The sequence below is a fragment of the Aulonocara sp. 'chitande type north' Nkhata Bay genome, linkage group LG18, assembly GCF_057382095.1.
Source record: "Aulonocara sp. 'chitande type north' Nkhata Bay isolate Kocher_YH1m ecotype deep benthic linkage group LG18, A_spYH_male_GT1.1, whole genome shotgun sequence".
Lineage (NCBI taxonomy): Eukaryota > Metazoa > Chordata > Actinopteri > Cichliformes > Cichlidae > Aulonocara > Aulonocara sp. 'chitande type north' Nkhata Bay.
Genome location: NC_141361.1, coordinates 12329800 through 12349343, shown reverse-complemented (window position 1 = coordinate 12349343; position 19544 = coordinate 12329800). Strand labels below are relative to the sequence as shown.

Below are 19544 nucleotides of genomic sequence, written 5' to 3'. Positions count from 1 at the left end.
AGAGAGGGAAAGTTAAAGCAGAGGTGAAAGGTTGGCTCAGTGGAAACAATAAATCTGTCATCTTGTTTTGAAGTGCTGATAAAACCTATTTTAAAATGAATATTAATGGCAGGAGTGTGTGCAAAGCAGCTCACGCGTTTTAACCGAACGAATGTTTCCAAGAGTTAGACCAGGCAGTCTATGCATGCTATGCAAGTTATTGCATGGTTGTAAAGCACGTTTGTCACCAGCTTTTCAACTATGAATAGATGTAATTTGATGTGGACATACTGTAGGTAGAAGTGAATGTGCGTAATACTTTGCACTATGTAAGATATCTTAGTTTCATGAGCAGCAGCTCTGAAGGACTTAAAGGCATTTCCTTTCATTGTTTAACAGCAAGTGGCTATTCCACCCTTTTACTTTCCTTTCATTAGATTTATATCAAGAGCCGATTCATGTCAGGGCCTTGGTAATGTTTTGATTCAAATCAAATTTGGTCAGTACAGGTTAAAGAGCACTTAAACAGAGGTATTACAGGTCACACATGATCCACCTTAAGCAAACACAATGTACGTCTGACTCTTTCTGATTCTTTCTCTCTCTTATTCCCCTGAGGTACAAATGTATCTTATAGAAATAGATATATGAGGTTGAACTGAATGCATACATTGCTATTAGCAATTCTCATGAATTATAGACTGTACAGTGGATAAAAGGTGGACAGCTCGTGCTTAATGAGGGCATCTGAGCATTGGGAAACTATGACCCCTGAACACAGTGTACTCGGATGAGTGCAATGCTAAGTATATAGACTTAAAAGAGCCACAGAACCTAATGGGATGTTACCATGACAGTGCAAAGTATGAAAGGGTTTATATAAAGAGGGAAAGCCGATGTCCTCTCAGTCACTGGGAGAAACCAAGACAGACATACAGCAAGGTATGTATGTGTATATATAAAAGACTTTTTTCAGACAAATGCAGTTTGTCTTTTAGATCTTGTCAGCAGTTTTTTGGGAACATTTTTAATAACATGCATATAACATAGGTAATGATGTAGTTTTGGGATCATATATGATCTGTCAAATTTAAATACTGCATTGGGATATATGGACACATTTATATACAAACTATATAATTAAACTATATATACTCAACTCAAGAGTGTGTCACTTTCTAGAGTCTTATATGACCATTAAACAATACTCAGTACAGGGAAAAGTTTAAAATACATGGTAAATGTCATGAATTAAAAGTGCTGGAATTTGATGTTTTGAAAGCACTTTGTGTCCGTGTTATCAAGCCTGTGCTTTATCTTGCATAGGCTGCAATGCTGAACAGAACAATGAAGCTGTTGGTCTTGGCTCTTGCTGTCGCCCTGCTATTTACAGCCGGTGAGTCTGTCACTGATTCTCCACTGTATAAACATAACCTCTGCTACTGTGCAACAGTGAGCACCATTTTCTTCATTATAAAGTCTTCACTGCAGTGAGCTACAACCTACACAAACCACTCTTTAACATCTAAATTAAAACTTCTAAATCCTTGGTAAATGCTATTTTGTCCCAAAATACATTTCGGCCACATTATGACAGAATTTATTCTGTAATCTTCTTTCTATTTCTTGGTTTTCAGGTGAAGCCCTGGACTGCCACCGCTGTGTCCCAAAAAGGGCTGGAGGTAGCTGTGAACTCACTGTAGAAACATGCAAACCAGAAAAGAATGGGTGCGCTTCCGCCAACTTCCTCAAAGCACCGTGTAAGTTCCTCATCTTATATTTATTCCAGTAGGGAAAGGGGCAAAGAGTACAAGAAGCAAATTATGTTATATAAAAAAAGCATGACTTTGATCAACTTTCTAAGGTCACATAGAGCAGAGACACTATTCCTTGTATAATAATGGAGACTGTCGAGTGTATGTGAATTGTGTAAATGTTTAAAAAATGAAACATAACCTTTTCATCTGGCTTTCGTAGATGGCCATTACCAGAAATGCATGGATCTGGACAGCTGCGAAATGTTGAAGATGAACGCCTACATTAATATGAAGTGCTGCAGCGAAGACATGTGCAACACCTTATAAAATTCAACATCAAAGAAAATTACAATTTACTGCAGTCCAGTGTGAGTAAGGCACTTAACCCCCAGTGAATCCTGCAGACTGCAGCTGCTTCGGGGAGAACCCAGGTGTGAACACATTAAAGCAGCTATTTTTAGAAAAATATACTCTGAAGTTCCCTGGACTGAAAAATAAAATACTTTGAAAAAGCGCCTATGCTTGTCCTTATTCTTGTGTTGACACTAAGTTTCTTTTTTTTCTTAAAGAGCCAATTACTAATCCCCAAATAGGCAAATGTTAGAAAATCTCATCATGTTATACTTGCAACAGACTATTATCTGGGTTATTTCTTGTAATAAAAGCTCTTCCAAGTAGTTCAAGGTTTTACTTTAAATACCTCAATTTACTTAAAAACTCTTGTGCTACTATTAAAGGAACAATAGCTCACTGATTATCATTAAATTGGACTTATTATGCTCATATCCAGCTATATATTTGTATTTCTGGACTAAATTAAATGAAACTTCCATGAATACCAGTTCATAGAAATTCTTCTTCTTTTGTAAGAAAGTATTGTAGCCTCCCAGTTCATGTTCTAGCCATAATAAGTTGTTATAGCTCCCTCCCCCATCTCTTTAAGTCAGCCTGCGTTTGATTGGGTACATCTCACAAACAAAAGTTTGAACAGCAGATGGCTGCAACTCCTGTTCTCAGTCAGTGCTGGATACCTTAGATGTGCCTCTAAAGTGTAGTAACTGCTCCCTGGGGGAAAAAAAGAAAACGTAAGCATGGAATCAGCATTTAGTTATTATACTGCAATGAGGTGGAACAAACCTTTATTACTTTGCACTAAATCATTACATCATTATTCTCCTTGTGCTTGCATCCTGCACCCTTTTCAATTTATTCCATCTTTTACGAAGAAGCACAAAGCATTCAACAAATCAAAACGGCTAAGTACTTCTCTCCTTTTAGCCCAAACATATCAATTATCATTAAAAGGGTGCAAACAAAGAGAAACACCCTGCCTTCCTAGTGACAAAACTCATTAGCTAACAGCCTCTGCAATAATTCAAAAACACAGCCTGCTTAGATAACCACTTTTCGTTTTAATGATTACAATCAAAAACATTTGTACAACATTTTCAACATTAGAAAATGAATGCAGATTTTTTTTTCTTTTTTTCCTTTTGGCTGACAGTATCTGCTATGAAAACAAACCGAGGGACAGAGAAGTGGGTACGGTGTGTAGATGAAGTAGAAAAAGAGATGCATATGGATGGGACCAAACAGCAGGTGATGTATCAGAAAAAATGACTGTGTTTATCTAACCATTTTCCAGGCATATGCATGGCTGATAGATATGACAATCCTCTTATCTCATTTTATTTAAACAGGGAAGGGGCTAAATGGAAGCTGCATATCGGGAAGCAAAGATTCATTGAGCCACTGCTAACTTAGTTACAGTTGTCATCATTTCCGATATAGGATTTTTCCTGATACATCTGTGATATTCTGTGTTTTGCATCAGTGCCGAGCCCAGAGACGGAGGGGCGGGTTGTGGAAAATGCAAGACAAGGAGCCACCACTTGTCCTTTTCTTTTATCAAACACATGAAGAAAAACAAGGATGACAAAAGGGAATACTGATAAATAACAGTGGAATCAGAGCCATAAATAGACAATATTGGATATTTAGGACCCTGGGGGTGGAGTCAGTTGAGGTGGAGGAGAACTGGCAGCTAGCCTTCAAGTAACGGGATATCCCAGTGCAGTGTCCTGTGTGTTGATTGGGCGGCTCTACATCATGGAGCAGGATGTTTTTCCTGGCTGCACGCCACCGTCCATCTTTTCTGCCTCCAGGATCATCCTTCGGAAAACCTCCACGGCCGTCTAAGAGAGCGCCAAACACACACACACACACAAAGAATGCTGTCACATGCCTCAGTACACCACGTTTGAATTTGCTCCTCATCCACTGGAGCCTCACAGACTTTAGTCACAACAGAGATCTCATTGTGTTGAAGTTGAGCACTATTGCCTCTAACTTAATTTGAAGCTGGTTAACTGACATCCTGAATATGAACTTTGCTACTCTATGTTGAGAAATATATCCAGCAGCAAACAGAAGGAGGGTTTGTTTTGTATTTCACATGTGGCTAGTTTACTGTTGTCTACTATTAGGGTATGATGGCAAAGCCGGTGGCAAAAACGGTTAGCATCAAAAGAATACCGAATAAACACATTTTTGTCTAGGGAGGATAAACTATTGTTAAAAATACATTAGTGACATTTAGTCTACTTGGAGGGAGGAAACACAGTGCTGACATATTGGTCTACACTGCAATGCAGGGGCCGTGAAAAGTGCCAAATGATAGGTCTCGAAAAGGCAGACTGTGTGGGCGCTTCAAGCACACCTGCTATTTTGGGCTGGCTTAAGTGGAATATAAATCAGAGGTTGATTGTTGACTACTAAATTCACTCTTAGCCAGTCAAATCACTGGGCTCATTGCTGTGAAACAGCTAATGCACAAAGAGCTAAGGGACTCTTGTTGAGGTTTCATATTGGTGTAAAGCAGCACAATCTCACTACTGAAGAATGCTACCTGATAACCACATTTTAAAGCACGATTGGGAAAGACAGTAAAGCCCAAAATCCCTCTGATATCAACATATGATCATGCTTATGATGGGTAAAAAGCCTTTAAAGCCACAAAACAAAGTGCTGTAGGGGAGTGTGTGTGCAAAGGGATAAATGTGGCTTGCAGCATAAAAGTGTTTTGAGGGCTCAGTAAGAGCAGAGAAGTGCTATATGAGTACTAGTCCATTTAGCATTTACCATATGGTACTAAGAAAGAAGGCAGTGACAGACAGGACTGATGAGCCACTGTGATCCTACATCTCCCACATTAACAGTGCCAGTGCAATACATATCATAAGAGACCCAGTCTGATGTGTGTGCTATTGATTGGACTTTACTCTGAAGCAGGCTATCTGTATGTAATTCAATAAATAGAAAAATAGTGGAAGGTCATGCAGTGGCATTGCAGCTGCAAGACTATAATAAAACAAAGGAGAAGCTTTTCATACTGTATAAAGCAACTATAGGCGACAAGTTATTATCTCCTGGACTGATGTAAATCAGTGCAGACTGCTTTATTTATCTGGTTTCCTGATTTTTAAAAAAAAAAGACATTTTATGCAGATTTAAATCCAGCTGTATAATATGCCTTTAATCACATTTCAATTCCAATGTCACTTCATACGTTCGATATTTGCTCTTGACAGTAAAGCGACTGCATATCAGAACCAGATCTTCCTGGGGTGTCTGCTTTAATGAAGTGGAAGACAAACATAAACATGTCACTTTGCATTGTCTCGTTTAAATGAACCTGTCACCTGATTGTGTTTTCAGTTACCAAAAGCCAGCTACCAAGTATAGCTTATGTATGAGGCCTTTTAGCCTGTGGCTTAGTAAAGACTGATTATTAAAGATTAATAAGTACAACTGCCATTGAAAAAATGCTGCAGGTCACAGTTTTGAAGTAAAAAGCAAAGTCAAATGTTAGTTTGAGACTCCAAGTGACACCTTTTATGGTCTTCGATGATGTGTAATACCGTGAGGTAATGGCGTTAAAGGCAAGTTTTCACAAGTTTCACACATCATCATAATGAAGATTACAACTTTACGATCGTTGTCAAGCCAGTCATACCAAACTGCGCTGGATGCTTGACAGAAGAACCATTAAAAAGTGTCGAATAAATGCCAGCCATAACTCAGCTGCTCCACAATTTCTAATTGAAACCAGCTTTATTGTTCTTTTGCAAATCTGTCTTGGTGTTACAAAAACATACCAGGAAGTCCATGATGAGGCTGTCTTCACGTTAGATTACATTTTTTCAGGAGCTCTCACAGGTCTCAAGTCATACTAGGTCACCTCTGATTTTATTAAAGTAACCTAGAGCTTCTATGAGTGGGCAACTCGATGACCTGATTGAAACACAATCCAGCACCAGAAACTTTGTCTCCACTGAGAGAAAATGCAAAGTGTGAAAATGAAGAATCCTGTGGATGTGTACCATCACTGTGCAATGAAAGCAATTCAGTAATTTTCCATCCGCATATCCTTCCAGTATATCTACAGGCTTTTGCTCTACAGGGTTAGGCAAGCAGGAGCTGATCTCACTTGACACTGGGTGAGAGGCCTCATATGCAGCGGACAGGTTGCCAAATGATGTCAGGGCTGACATACTAAGACAGGTACATTCATGACTGTGGGCAATTTAAAGGTCATTCAAACTCGAATGTCTTTGTACTGTGGCAGGAAACCTACACAGTCACAGGGAGCATGTGTAAACTTCACACCTTGTTGTCTGTGAAGGTTCTCAGTCATCCAGGTCATCGTAGTCAAAGGAGCTTGCAAAGAAAAGCGTCTGGACTTCTTTAAGTTACTTGAAGACGTTTCACCTCTCATCCGAGAAGCTTCTTCAGTTCTAAAGTCAAATGGTGGAGAGTCCCATTTTTTTCTCCCCCACACTGATAGTTAAATAAGCCTTTCCTACCTGGTTCTCTTTAGCTGAGGACTCCATGAAGGCAGCGTTCCAGGATTCAGCTAATGCTTTGCCCTCTTCACAACTGATTACTCTAAAGAGCGCAAAATCACAGGGATGACAGCAGAGTCAGACCAAAACACAAATACTGTCTTTCAGAATAAAGCCACAGTCTCTGCTTTAAATATCCCACAGTATTAAATTCCTTAGAAATCTGCTTGTGTATGTTAATCCACTGACTCTGGGTTGTGTACAGTGAAAGCACAGTGCTAAACACAGCTTCCTGGCTTAGTGCAAATGGCTTCTGTCTTCATTTGGGACATGTGTGAACTAAATATTAAATACTCAGTATTTCAGTGTGTTTTACAAGAAATTTTCATTTCTGCTAGCAAATAATAAGAAACCAAATATAAATTTCCACACAAACCAAAAAAACGTGACCCATGTGCATACCTATTGTCTCGAGGGATGTACAATTTAGGTGTGTGCTAGCGCTTACCGCTCCATATGTAGGTCATTCTTGTTTCCGACGAGCATAATTGGAACTCTGCATTGCAGGAAAAAGTAAATGCCATGTTGTCATTTATGCATGATTTATGTCATATGACTTGAAATGGCTTTAAGAGCAAAATGAAAAGTTGAACTTACTGAACTTTTCCCACCATGTCCAACAGTTTTTCATGGATAACTTGTACAACTTCAAAGCTGGAAGAAACGGGAAAGTTTATTTGCTTTTCTTCAGTGCACCTCATTATGCAGGACACAGGAGATATTTAGGTTGGTTTTGAGAAGTGGAGGGAATTCTATACCTTTTATTTGATGTAACTGAATAAACCAGTATGTAGCCATTGATATCTATGGAGTAAGTCTGTGGGAAGATTGAGTATTCATCCTGGAAAAGGGATTTGAAGTGAGGGAATTAGCATGTACTGTTACGACACACATTAAAAAAAAAGAAAAATCAACAAAACCACTGGCAGGTTCATAAACAGCGCATTGAGACATACCTGCCCTGCTGTGTCTACAAGCTGGAGATGGTACTCTTGTCCATTTATTGTGATCATCTTAGTAAATGCTGCAAATACAAGACAACAATGTTTTGTAGATACGACAATACATTTCTTTTCTCTTATACGTATGACAAATATAGCACAGTTGTGCAACTATGCAGTACTATCCAGCTGAGTGTATCTTTATTACTCTCTGCAGGACATACAAGACACAATCCAGTTATAGATTCATCCCAATGAGCACATTCAGGACAGGAATGTCAATAGCCTGGAGATGGGTCATATTATCTACAGCGGGCATCAGAATCAGAATCAGAATCAGAAACTTTATTGTCATTGTCATGAGAACAACAAAATTAAGAATGGTCCCCGATCATTGCATCATCCCTAGCAATATCAAAATATAAATAAAACAATAAAATTCAATAAATAAAATAGATAGAATACTTAAAATACTAATAAGATATAACAGTAAAACATTCACATACATTCCCACACACATGCTTCAGACCGTGCATAGATTAACACAAGAGTGGCGTGATGGACATTTTTTTGTAGTATTCAGATGTGTTATTGCAGTTGGATAACAGCTGTGTTTGAGTCTATTAGTCCTTGCTCTGATTGCCCTGTACCGTCTGCCTGAGGGCAACAGTTCGAACAGGGAGTGGCCAGGATGTGAGGTGTCTTTTATGATGTTTTGGGCCTTTTTAAAACAGTGGGCGTTGTGTAGAACTTCCAGTGTGGGGAGAGGGCAGCCAGTGATCTTTTGGGCGGTGTTAATAATCCCTTGGAGTGCTTTCCTCTGAGCCCCTGTGCAGCTAGTGTACCAGATGCATATGCAGTAAGTTAGAACACTCTCAATGGTGGCTCTGTAGAAGGACACCAGCAGTCTCTGTGTGATGTTATTCCTCCTGAGAATTCTCAGGAAGTACAGTCTCTGTTGGGCCTTTTTCAGCAGCTCGGAGGTGTTCACACTCCAGGAAAGGTTCTCCTCTATATTGACTCCCAGGAAGCGGAAGCTTGCCACCCTTTCTACACAGTCCCCATTTATGAATAGTGGTTGGATCTCTGCATGCAATGTCTGCAGCATCTCACTGATAATGCTGGCACTTCATTTTACATTAACCATCCAGGGATTATTTATAGATACAGACAACAGATTTAAGAAGCGTAGGGTGGGACAGCATGTGAGCGAACATGTCAGGGAGAAGAGAAATAGCCTACAGATGCAACCTACAATTCAGACTCAAATCTCTGGGGTGGCCGGGATCAGGTTTGTTTTGGAGGTTATGAATAACTGCAAGTTCTCCTGCGCTCCAAAATAGTGCTTTTAAATTGTCTTTAAGAAAAGTTCCCTTTCTTAACTAGAGAAGTCCCGCTGCATGCGAGTCGGAGAGAAACGTTTATCTCAACCAAACGGCACGCCGGCTGATATCTCAAAAGAAAGCTCTCTCTTTCTGGTTGAAAGTGTGGAAAGTGGTGGAATCAGCTGTTGCGGTGTTTAAATGCATTTGCTTAGAAGGAACATCACACCCTGCTGGGTAACAGCAAAGTCTTGCAAATCATTATCTTTCAATCAGAAGTCACTTAGACCATAGAGCTGTCATAATATAGAATTTAGATTTTGAGAACAGATCATACAAGTTTTAAAAATAATTTAAACATAATGTACATTTAGACACATTTAGAAAACGTTTTCTCTCATACTGCACTTTAAGTTCAAAATGTAAAATATAAAGCATAAGCTTTGTAATGTTACCACATTTTTATCACATTGAATTACTGTATTACAGCTGCAGTTAGGGCTGTGCAATATGACCAAAATCTCATATCCCGATATTAAGACATCTATCGCCCGATATCGATATAAATCACAAAAATTTAACCTTTTCTGTAAATTCTGTGAATCTCGGGCAGCTCGACTTGTGTGAAGTGTTTCCAGTGGGGCGTCGTGTACCTGGAGTCGAGTATTTTAACTGATGTATGAAACTATACATTTTTAGACATAGGTTGTAACGGCCGCCGTTTTCTTTGTGAGTATTTATTACACGGCGTGCTGCAGCGAAAAGCCTGTTCTAACGTTTGAGTCTAAGGTTTATCTTTTAGCACCTGACGGCTCTTTTTTGCTTCTCATCCGTAAACACTCTGCATCTTTCACGTGATTCAGTTTATTTTGAAAAGTCTCAACAGGATCTTGAGCTTTACTGTGAAAGGTTTATGTGGAACAAGCAGACACGCGGTGGTTTTACCGTCGTTGTTGCTAACGACAACGCATAAAAACAAACGCTTGTCTGTCTGTAGTGTGGTTATATTAAATGTAAGAGAAAGAGAGAACTTTAAGAAATTAATATAGCCACTACAGTGACCATCAAAATAATGAAAAAATATTGCCGTAAACAGTTTATTTTGCGACACCACGAAACAAACGATAGTGTAGAATCAAACGATAGACGTTTTTATATGTCATCGATATATATCGTTATATCGAACAGCCCTAGCTGCAGTGATTCATTAGTAAATTCAATCAAAATTCTGTAAACAACAAACTTGCTTTTTTTCATAACAGGGTCTCTAAACCTTGTTAAAAACCCACAAAGATAAGGTGGAATATACACAGTGCGTACAAATGCATTCCACTTACTGTCATGTGTAGTACTACTACGACTCAAACAGCAGCGATTATAAAGCTACCTTGTGTTTTACGTACAACAGTTGCTGTGTGATATCTGCGTCCATATAAGTGCAGTTTAAAGATCTAATAGAGCCCAACTGATATCGGTCCTGCAGCTATATCGGTGGGAGTCTATGAAATTGGCAAATAGCTAATAAAGGCAAACATGAACTATAATGGCTACAATAATAGCAAATACTTTCCCTTATTAGCTATTTTCTGATATATAGGTATCAAAAGACAATAAATGAACATTTAAAGACTAAAGAAGAAACAGGAGAAACACCCTTCAAGATATGAGTGTTGATGTTGCACATTTTGTCCACTAGAGGGCCCTCTGTGACTTGACTTTTGCCAGCAGGTGTTTGGATACCACAAACAAAGCAAACACCGATCTGAGCAGTCTGACAGAGCAGAAACGGGAAATTCCAGACTAACTGTGACAATAAGACAAGTTTATTTTAATAAGCACTGTCATGTTTTGTTTTTAAATAAGGACTCATAAATAATAATACAATTAATAAATGTAAATCTGTTTGTGCTTCACATCTGAAAGAAAAAAAATATATGATGATAGATCTGATTTTTAAAATCACCAAATGTTGAAAATCCTATATTGGTCAAGCTCTAATATTTAATGTTGCATCTGACCAAAAACAGTGGATGTACTCCTGATGTAGTATAATTATAAACCAGTTATGAAAGAAAAACAACTGTCACTCCATGAAATCCTTTGGTGGTTAACTTCTTCTGTCACGAGGTGCTCTGAACAACCTTAAAGCTGGAAAGCGTAAGCTAACACATCCTCATTCCAGCTTTTCAGGTGTGAGAATTGGCTGTAAGCAAATCCGAGTGTGGGGCTGACAGTAAATGACAAATAATGAGGAACACGATGTTCTGACCTTACAGAAGATGCACCAGTAAGGATTTATTCATTGCTGTACGAAGAGCATCTAATGACAAACTGACACATTTGTAGTGCTGGGATGATAAATAAGGATAAACTTGATAGTCAGCTTTGCTGGTACACACTGAGCAGCAATGCTGAGGATAGGATATCACAGAAACAGCTATTTTGGGGCCAATACATGTAGGCTTCACTTACTGATTCACAAGAGAGACAGGGACCTGAGTTGTGTGCCACCTCATGTAAAGAGTTTCCTGGGGGAAACACGGTTTTTGTATGAATTTCAAAAAAAAATCCCCACTTACTGTTTTCTATTGTTGGGTCATAGGAATCAACAAACTGGCCTTCCACAAACTGGATGGTTAAAGAGGACTTTCCTGTAAACACAGAGACGATAGTTAACCTCAGATGGAGGAAGTCAGTGTAGCAATTAAGGGATAACATCTATAGAAGTCATCATTATGATTGTTTTTGTCGAGATCAGTCTCTATGAGTGAATGTAGCCATACAATGATACAAAAAAATACAAATATAAAGCTTAATAACCGTGAACAAGCCTAAATGCGCCACATGAAGCACGTTGTACTATACTGATGAACATGTTTAGAAATCGTCGAGGTTACTACAAAGCAGGGAAACATAAACACATCACGCGTCTCTGTGGGGATATTACAGGGTTGCAGTTGGTGCTGCCTGGGCCTCCAGTCGTGCTATCTGTGTGTGCCATCTTGCCATCCTCAACATCCTTTGCTTTTACACATCACTAAATAAACCGCAAACTAAATGCGTCAAAGCCGTCGATGGTTTTTGCGTGGCATGGCACTGCCTAACATGGCACCGGGGTTAAGGGCTAACGGAAACCTATCAATAAGATCGATTAAAATCTCTCTCTTGCACACGTTATGGGAGGCCTCTTGCGCTGCTACACTCACACCGCAGAGCCACGTCTCACCTGGTGGCGCTCATTCGCCCGCCCTGAGACGCCGCGTGTCAGATGTTACTCCCTATAATTTAAGTCTATTATAGGAGGCGTAAAGCGCTCTCACGCTGGACTTGTACTGGCCTGAAAGGCCGCTAAAAATCTTGGGTCTGCGTCCCACTCGAAGCCGCCTTTCCCCGCTGTACTCAGCTTCCGTTCCATACTCACCTACGGATCTGTACCCGAGGATGGCGATTTTTCGTGATTTCGGCTGCGGCATGTCTCCTTATGGTTATCGCATCTAGTCCTCGGGGTTTACCGCAACCTCCTCCCGGAATGGCATCCAAATTCAAGGGGCGCAGAGAATGGTCATGCAGCTTGCAGATGACAGTGGGAATCCCTCTGCTTTGCTGTGTTTATGTGGATTTTGTTTTTGCGTGAAAGCTTGAAAAAAATGTAATTTCAGGTCATATGAGAAAAGCATGGAGTATCTATACATCTACAATAACTGCGTCACTCCCCTTTGCGAAGTAATGAATTAGTAATTGATCCTGCGCGTTGATTGGCTACACGTAGAGCACAGGCGGGGGATGAAGGCGCACGGAAAGCTCCCGTTGGATAAGGCAGCTGTCCGTTAATCAGCGGCACCCGGTTTGGACATTTTCATTGGCTGTGTCAGGCTTCGTGACGTGCTGGGTGGTCGGGCGGGGTGTCATTCATATCTTTAGGGTCAGGAAGGACCGGAACAGGGATGATGGTCCTTACTCATGTAGATGCGCAGAAGGCCGTGTGAAATGAGGCTATAAGGCATCACATGACAATGAAACAGCCTCGACTGCAATCCCACAGATTAGTAGGTTAACATAGATTAATGCTTGGAAATACTGGGGGAGAACATCAATGAAAGGAAAATTATATATGAATAAATGTTTTAATACCATTGAGTAAATTCAGGGCCAGTATTGCCAGATACCAGTGATACCGATACTTTTAATCTATGAAGGCAGCATATGTAGGGGAGAGCCGAGTGTCATGATTTAGGAGATAAATCCTCACCAGTTTGCAAATTCTGAACACATTTTAATGTTCACGAAATCACTGGGATTTTTACTTTTCACAATTATTAGTTAACGAAACAAAAACAATAAAGCACAGCTTTGAAACTGGATTTTTGGAGACCTAGATGTACCTGTCTCTAAAGGACTTTGAGTCAACTTTTGTTGTTTAAATGTGCAATAGATTATAAATAAAATAGACAGTCAGCACAAAAAGGTATACTTATGTTTGAGGTATATTTTTCATTTAAAAAACGAACAAAACAACAAAATGAAAAACTGTTCAGTGGGCTACATGCTGAGCTGAGAAGCTGGAAACAAATTCCCCATTCCACTGGCTAATCTAAATAAATATTATACTGCTAATACTGGAATCGATAGTATCAGTACTGGATCTATCACAATCTAACCTCAGAATGTTGTAAATACTGTTAATTTAAGGGTTCTGTGGCATGAACCTTAGACTAGCTGGTGGTCTGCTAAATTTGTTAAGTGCTGTTTAAGCTTGGATAATTCAATGGACAGTGTTGAAAAGTGCAACAAACAAACAAACAAACAAAAAGATTCATACTCAGGTATGTGGACTCGATTGAAAATGACTGAAAAAGCAGCCAACGTCCAAAGAAAAACTTGAAAGAACTTCAGAAAGCCTGGAGACTTATTGCTCAATACCACTTTAAAACACATTACAAGAATATAATATGGAAACAAGACAAAGAATTGAGGGGCCACTAAAGACTTAGACTCATTACTACAAGTAAAGATTTATTACTACTGTAATAGCGCCTGATGATTTAAAAAGCTGGGCTGCTTTTAAATAAATCCTGCTTCAGTTATCTCAGCATTGGCCACTAGATGTCCACAGAGCATCATTTATAGCTACCTAGGACTCACTGGAGTACTGCAGCCCTATGTGCACAAATAACTGTTTTATATTCCCACTGAAACATCAACTGTTTGTTTCCATCTCGTTTTTGCATCACATTTAAAATCACAAACTGCCCTGTTGCTCCACACTATCGAGTCATAAGAAGTCCCTGAACAGTGAGGCACAAGGTGCATAAATCACGCTGCACACATCCGTGATTGTTTGGGCTGATTGCATATTCTATTACAAACGCTAAAATACCCATCTCTTAATATAACTAAAACCTTAAACTAAACCGCAGGCATGCAACAATACCATAGGAACTCAAGCCGCAATTAGTGGGTTAAGTCCATCTGCAGACTGGAATTCAAGGCAGGCGTGGAGAAGGTGGTGGGATAATGAGAGTCCTCTTTGCTTTTAATGTTACTCATGTCTGCCAATCATCCCTCGGCACAAACACAAGCAATTCACCCGGTAAAGTTGGATTTTGTGGACAGAGCGCCTAAACATCAGTTTAGAAAGTTCTGGTGGCAGAACTCTTGAAATAATTATATACACTCCCAAAAATAGCAGCACGCAGGCCCAAGCTGTGCAGTTCTTATTGCCCTGTGACCGAGGAAATCCCCAGTTTCCCTGTCACGTCCTGGACCATTACTACTTAATCACAGAAATGTCAGTAAGACCCAACTGTTTTGCCTCCACACACACACTTCTCAGCAGTAGAGACAAGAAATCACTGGTGTCAGCAATAGGCGATTTGTTCTGCATGACATTGGGTGTCAGAAAATATGGTGCATGCAATCACTGGACACACAAATGCCCACTCATACACACGAACACTGTCACTTTCTCTGCCTCTCCCACTCAAACACGCGCACACACACATGCTCAGGAAATTATGATGACCAAAAATAGGTCATACTGTTAATACAGCCATGGTCTATCCAGGGATTTCAGTGTGCTGACATAGACCAACAATAAATACCCCCTGCAAGAACAACAGGTGTCTGACATGATTGTTTCACTTTAATAAAAGGCTTACACGAAGCTCAGACAAATAATACATTGAGCTGTTTTAGAAATGTTGCCCTTTTTATTGCTCCGTCCCATCGAAGTTTCTTTTTTTTCTTCACACCAGCAAATTGTATCACACAGGTCGTGCTCACATCAGCAGGAAGATGTGATCAACGTGCATCTGCTGCATGTGACAGGTAATGTCACAAGACCAGTATTCAAGTCCAGTCTTGGGTGTGGTTTAAAAAAAATGCTTTTTAACTTCTAGGGCGATCGTGGCTCAAGAGTTGGGAGTTTGCCTTGTAATCGGAAGGTTGCCGGTTCGAGCCCCGGCTTGGACAGTCTCGGTCGTTGTGTCCTTGGGCAAGACACTTCACCCGTTGCCTACTGGTGGTGGTCAGAGGGCCCGGTGGCGCCAGTGTCCGGCAGCCTCGCCTCTGTCAGTGCGCCCCAGGGTGGCTGTGGCTACAATGTAGCTTGCCATCACCAGTGTGTGAATGTGTGTGTGAATGGGTGGATGACTGGATATGTAAAGCGCTTTGGGGTCCTTAGGGACTAGTAAAGCGCTATATAAATACAGGCCATTTACCATTTCTAGTCTCTAATTTCTTTATCTATATGGGAGGTAGTGGGCATGCAGCTGGAGCTCGCGTTTATGAATCCTGGGTTCGTGGCTTCAGCGCCAGCCTCTTTCAACTCGCTGTGAAAAGCACCCCTGGCTCTGTTAGTATGCCAGCCTGAGCACTAGTCAGCCACATCCTCCAGCTGGGTCTGTGCCACCACTGGGCACCTGGACCCTCTCGCAAACCTCATGAAACGGAATGCATATTTAAGTAAGAGGAATGTATTTGTACGGCATATCTCTGCAATAGTCCATAGCTGTGCGATGCCTAAAGGACACCTGGTGCACCTTCATATTGTTCATCTTATTGACATTTTTATCCACCTATTGGATCCAGCTCGGCTTTTTTAGCAGACAGATTCCCACTTCAGGCTGTGCCTCAGCTGTTGGACTGAGTCCAGAGTCACACAGGCCTGAAAGACAGCCATCGTTATCCAACTCTCACAAGGTGTCATTGTAGGGGTCCAATGATTACCATATCAGCACCACATGAAACATTTATGGCTTGCTGGCAGTGATGGTCTGGCAAGCATCCTAATTTCTAGAACAGAGCCTGTCAGATCCTATTGTTTCAAGTTCTGGTGGCGTGAACAGAAAAATCATCAGCCCTGAAACTTCTGTCACTTGCAGTCAAAACAAAAATTCCAATATGAGTTTCTCTATAACACCTGACACACAACCACACACAATAGATGGTTTATTCTAGCTGGCAGTGACATTTCCCCTATTTTATTGTCCTTCTGCTGAACGGCTAAATAATTTCCCCCAGGGATCAATAAAGTATTCTGATTCTGATTCTGATTCTGATAACTCAAACATGCGCTACACTTGCTGTCACCGTGACTTCAGGATCAGCCCGATGATCACTGCCAACTGAACTTTTTGTCATTTCTTTTGCACATGATGAAAACTGAGATAAAATAAAAATAGCTAGAATCATCCTAAAGTTGCTATGATCAGCATCTTTTAAAAAAATGCAATAGTTGAAATATATATATGCAAAGAGTTGCTCCAGCAGATGGTTCAGACTCATTCGTTTTAGATGTAGCAGGCAGCTTTTCAGCAAAAAGCACTGATAAAACAAATAAACTGCACCAAATCACTGCCAATATCAGCCGACAGTTGGTTTAAACCCAATTAAAAATCTGAAATGTGTTAGCTACATCCTGCATTTCCCTCCCAGACTGTATCAGATGTGTTCCAAAACAGATATTATAGTAACACTAACTGATTCAGACTTTGCCTTGGCAGTACCTGAGCAAACTCAGCCCATTAACTTCAATTCTTTTCTTTAATTTAATTTTATTGTTAAACAACAATTTCCAAGGACATAGCTCTGACATTTGTTCTTGTTGTAAATGTCTCTTTGCATTTTAATGCCTTGTTAATGTGGATGTTAGATTATTCAGCGTGACCTCTTATGTTATTTTATGAATAATATTGGGTTGGAACATCCAAAAGCAGGATGTAAGAAACTGAGTTAAGAGCAAATTTGAAGGAGATTTATAGTAATAAATGAACAGCATGTGATGTGGCAGGCAGGAAGTTTTGACTCGCCATCTGGTGTTGTAGAGCGATGGGGGCTGGAGGAGCTCAGCCAGAGGTAGAGGCTGAGGCTGGGGTGCTGGAGCAAGGCAAGTGGCTGATGGCCACTGGGTAGCTGGAGACGATTGGCGAGTGGGACAGATAGGATTAATCCACAGTCAGTTGGTTTGGTGAGCTGGAGCGAGGTGAGCTGGTGCACAGCTGAACAGGAAAACCTCAAACAGAGAGCTGAGCAATCTGGCGGAGAGTGGAGTGAAGGGAAGGAAATAAGATGAAGGGGAAATCGGGAAGCAGTACCAGGATCAGAGCAGCAAGCCTGGCCATAATGTTTAAGTTTTACTAGAAATCCTATTAGGACCTTACCCAAAACTTAAAATCCAGTTCGACTATAAATTGTTGATCATCATTTCCCACATTTCTCTTGAGCATGAAGTTTGTGACCAGGTCAAAACCTGTACTTCAAAAAAGCCTTAAAAGTTTATCTCTCTGTGATTTGTGCAGAACTGCATTGACTGTACAGCTGTTCTCGTTTAGCATCCAGTAGCCTATAGCAATGAGCAGGTGAGACCCAGATAGGATGCTCGGCGGTACTTCATCACCCCACTTGTTGTTGTCAAGGCTACAATTGGTTTGTACACCCCATCTGCTGTATCAGCAAAGTCACGACTGATTTGGTCACTCAGGAGCCCAGTTAGCTTTGCTCACTCTGCTTCCCCGTTGATTCCAGCCATCATTACAAATGGTATCTTTACGCAGTGGAGTTAACCCGGATAGTGCTTTCCCATGGGTGCCTTTATTATCTATTCATCATGTTGTCCCAGTTTATCTCAAGATGAATCTGGCTGCTTCACTACATATCTAACTACAGATGCCTGGCATGTGGCCTGAGGTGAGAGATTAGCAGATTACAAGATACACACTAGAGGTGTTTCACTTAGAGTTGATAAGGAAGTGAAAAATATTCTAAAAAGACGCAGAGTGTTTGTGAATTTGTGTTTTAACGCCAGTATTTTTTCAGTATGCTTGAATATGATAACAACACTTTTATTTCCATGCTGACATTTTGCACAACAAGCCAGGGGCAACGTCAGCGTGTCCAATCTGGTAAATAAATGAACATTTGTAACATTTAAATGAAATGTTCTTGGCCTCGTACACAGCCTCCGAGCAGACTTGTTGGACACTCCCTCAAATTTCCTCCCTACTAATTTGCATTGCTTAGTAGATCCTTTGTGTCACCTGGAGGTTCAGGCAGAGCGGTGTTGCAGCCAATTTCCAGATGGCAATTCAAATGTGTGACATATCCTCAATTTTTTAGAAAAATACACAGCCACATCCACAGACTCCATTAGCTGAGGGAGGAAAACATGCACGTGCACAAATGGGAAAGTGGTGGAAAGTGTCCAGTGGTGTGAATATTCACATCTGCACCTGCTGAATAATAGACGATTATCAGCTCAGGTGGCACACCGTGCAGCCCTGCTCGGGTGCTTTCTCCCATTTCGTGGTGCTAATTTTGACCGTAATAGTCAAAGGGCTTGCGAAATGCATATTTCTTGTCTCTCAGATCTGATCTTGTCTTGTATTCTGTCTTAAGAGCGAGCATATACTTCAGGAGGAGTGCTAGCTTCGAGGAGTAATGTGTCTGCAATATGGGCTCTAAAGAGCCTCGGGTCTTGGTGTGTTCTTACATTTTAACAGGGGAGAAACACCTACAGCAGGTTCTGTGGCAGTGAAACCATATATCATCTGTCATCGCCAGAAGCTTCCACAATAATGAACAAGTAATAATAGTATATATCTTGAACTAGAGTCTCTAAAGGTAGCTCATCCAGAGTCATTATTGTGCCACATAACCAGATGAGCTTTCTCAAATGAGATCATTTTTGTCGCCTTGAGGACTGGAGGGTGTAACTGTTCGCTGAGTGAATAACTCATCCTCATTTGGCGCTAATGGGACTCTGTATTAAGGTGTTGTGTGAATGCAGGAGGAATGGTAAATCCCATTTTCTTGTAATCTAAATCTCAAGCTGTTTCCACACATCTGTTCCTCTGGTGTAGAAAGGACAATTCATTTCGAAGAAAACATGCACGGGATGGAGAAAAGGAACATCTAATGAAGATTCATGCCACACATGATTATGACAGAGTGTTAGGCTACAGTGTGTTAGAGAGAGGTATGTCACGATGACATCTCTGTCAGAGACACAACCATTATTCCCTCTGTCCATCCATCCATCAACCTACCTATCTCGCTTCAGTCCCATCTCCTTCCTCCATCTGTCCATCCGTGTTGGCTTTATTCAGGTATTGAGATGACACAGTTAACCCATAATGAGGGATA

At 40.6% G+C, this 19544-nt stretch overlaps 2 protein-coding genes across 2 annotated transcripts; one reads left to right on the top strand and one right to left on the bottom strand.

The window, feature by feature from the left end:
- Positions 1-786: 786 nt before the first annotated feature.
- On the top strand, positions 787-2253 carry ly97.3 (lymphocyte antigen 97, tandem duplicate 3). Its single transcript, XM_086271391.1, has 4 exons — positions 787-921; positions 1306-1375; positions 1617-1739; positions 1957-2253. Exons 1-4 carry the CDS (start codon positions 817-819, stop codon positions 2061-2063), a joined length of 405 nt encoding a protein of 134 aa, XP_086127517.1. The 5' UTR covers positions 787-816; the 3' UTR covers positions 2064-2253.
- Positions 2254-3128: 875 nt separating this feature from the next.
- Positions 3129-12637, bottom strand: rheb (Ras homolog, mTORC1 binding). Its single transcript, XM_086272168.1, has 8 exons — positions 12325-12637; positions 11483-11554; positions 7597-7664; positions 7399-7481; positions 7238-7294; positions 7089-7136; positions 6602-6683; positions 3129-3931 (listed from the first exon to the last, which is right to left on the bottom strand). The coding sequence occupies exons 1-8, from the start codon at positions 12374-12376 to the stop codon at positions 3839-3841; spliced, it is 555 nt and encodes a 184-aa protein (XP_086128294.1). The 5' UTR covers positions 12377-12637; the 3' UTR covers positions 3129-3838.
- Between the last annotated feature and the right edge of the window lie 6907 nt (positions 12638-19544).